At 38.5% G+C, this 884-nt stretch overlaps 1 protein-coding gene across 1 annotated transcript; it reads left to right on the top strand.

Annotated features, from left to right (window-relative positions):
- Nucleotides 1-164: 164 nt before the first annotated feature.
- LOC117106962 lies at nucleotides 165-869 on the top strand. Its single transcript, XM_033248479.1, has 2 exons — nucleotides 165-212; nucleotides 531-869. The coding sequence occupies exons 1-2, from the start codon at nucleotides 180-182 to the stop codon at nucleotides 816-818; spliced, it is 321 nt and encodes a 106-aa protein (XP_033104370.1). The 5' UTR covers nucleotides 165-179; the 3' UTR covers nucleotides 819-869.
- The last annotated feature ends 15 nt before the right edge of the window (nucleotides 870-884 follow it).

Genomic DNA, 884 nt, shown 5'->3' with positions numbered 1-884 from the left:
ACTTGGATTAATATCAACTAGAACAATGAATACGCTACAGTACCTGAACTTTACAGCAGTTCTAATTCACTGCATGACTGATTTCATCATGTCACGCTTGATTGCACTCACAAAGAAACCAGCCTATAAGGTCACATGACTAACCTGGAAAAACCCATTTCTATTTTTGCAGACACTTCATGCACACACAAAACTTAACAGAGAATTTTAAGGTAAATATTATATTAATTTATGTTGTTCAGTGCAATAGATCCAATCAATATCTTAATGGTTCAAACAAATTAAAATACTGAACCAAATTATTATGTTATCTGAGATGAAATGTTTTTTTTATATTATTTATTAGTCCATAGAAATATATACATTGACTCTGCTTTGGAATAAACGTAATGCTTAATATTTTTCGTTAAGACCACCAACAGTAAGGTCAGCCACCTTTAATTATAAACATATTGCATTAATTTTAATTTGTTTGACATCAAGAAAGGTTATTTGATTTTTTAAAAAAATTATTCTTATCTTTGTTTTAGATTCAACGTTGCCTTCAAGAAAGAAATGATGCTCGGTCACGTACAACCGTCGCATCCGATCATCAAGTCCTTCGTTTTCTTCGATCTGGAAACATCGGCTCTGCACGCCGAAGACAGACCCAAGGTCACCGAACTGTGCCTGATCGCCGTACACAGGTCCAGCGTCGAGAGCTCGGACACCGCGCCGAGGGTAATGGACAAGCTGACGCTGTGCGTGTATCCCAACAAGGAAATCTCCCCAATCGCTTTGAATCTGACTGGTCTCCACAATGCTCTTATGTTGAATAACGACGAGCGACCTTTCGACGTCCAGGTTTGCGAGTCGATATGCGCCTTCCTCGGCAGACAGGCAAA

The sequence above is a fragment of the Anneissia japonica genome, unplaced genomic scaffold (genome assembly GCF_011630105.1).
Source record: "Anneissia japonica isolate Jap-2015-1 unplaced genomic scaffold, ASM1163010v1 scaffold192932_len884_cov106, whole genome shotgun sequence".
Lineage (NCBI taxonomy): Eukaryota > Metazoa > Echinodermata > Crinoidea > Comatulida > Comatulidae > Anneissia > Anneissia japonica.
This window is presented reverse-complemented; position numbering and strand designations above follow the sequence as displayed.

What these genes read in the sequence shown, in the direction of transcription:
- LOC117106962 (XM_033248479.1), top strand. Translation starts at nt 180, where the DNA reads ATGCACACACAAAACTTAACAGAGAATTTTAAG. An exon ending in ACTTAACAGAGAATTTTAAG is followed by an intron (nt 213 to 530) that starts GTAAATATTATA and finishes TCTTTGTTTTAG; the next exon opens with ATTCAACGTTGCCTTCAAGA.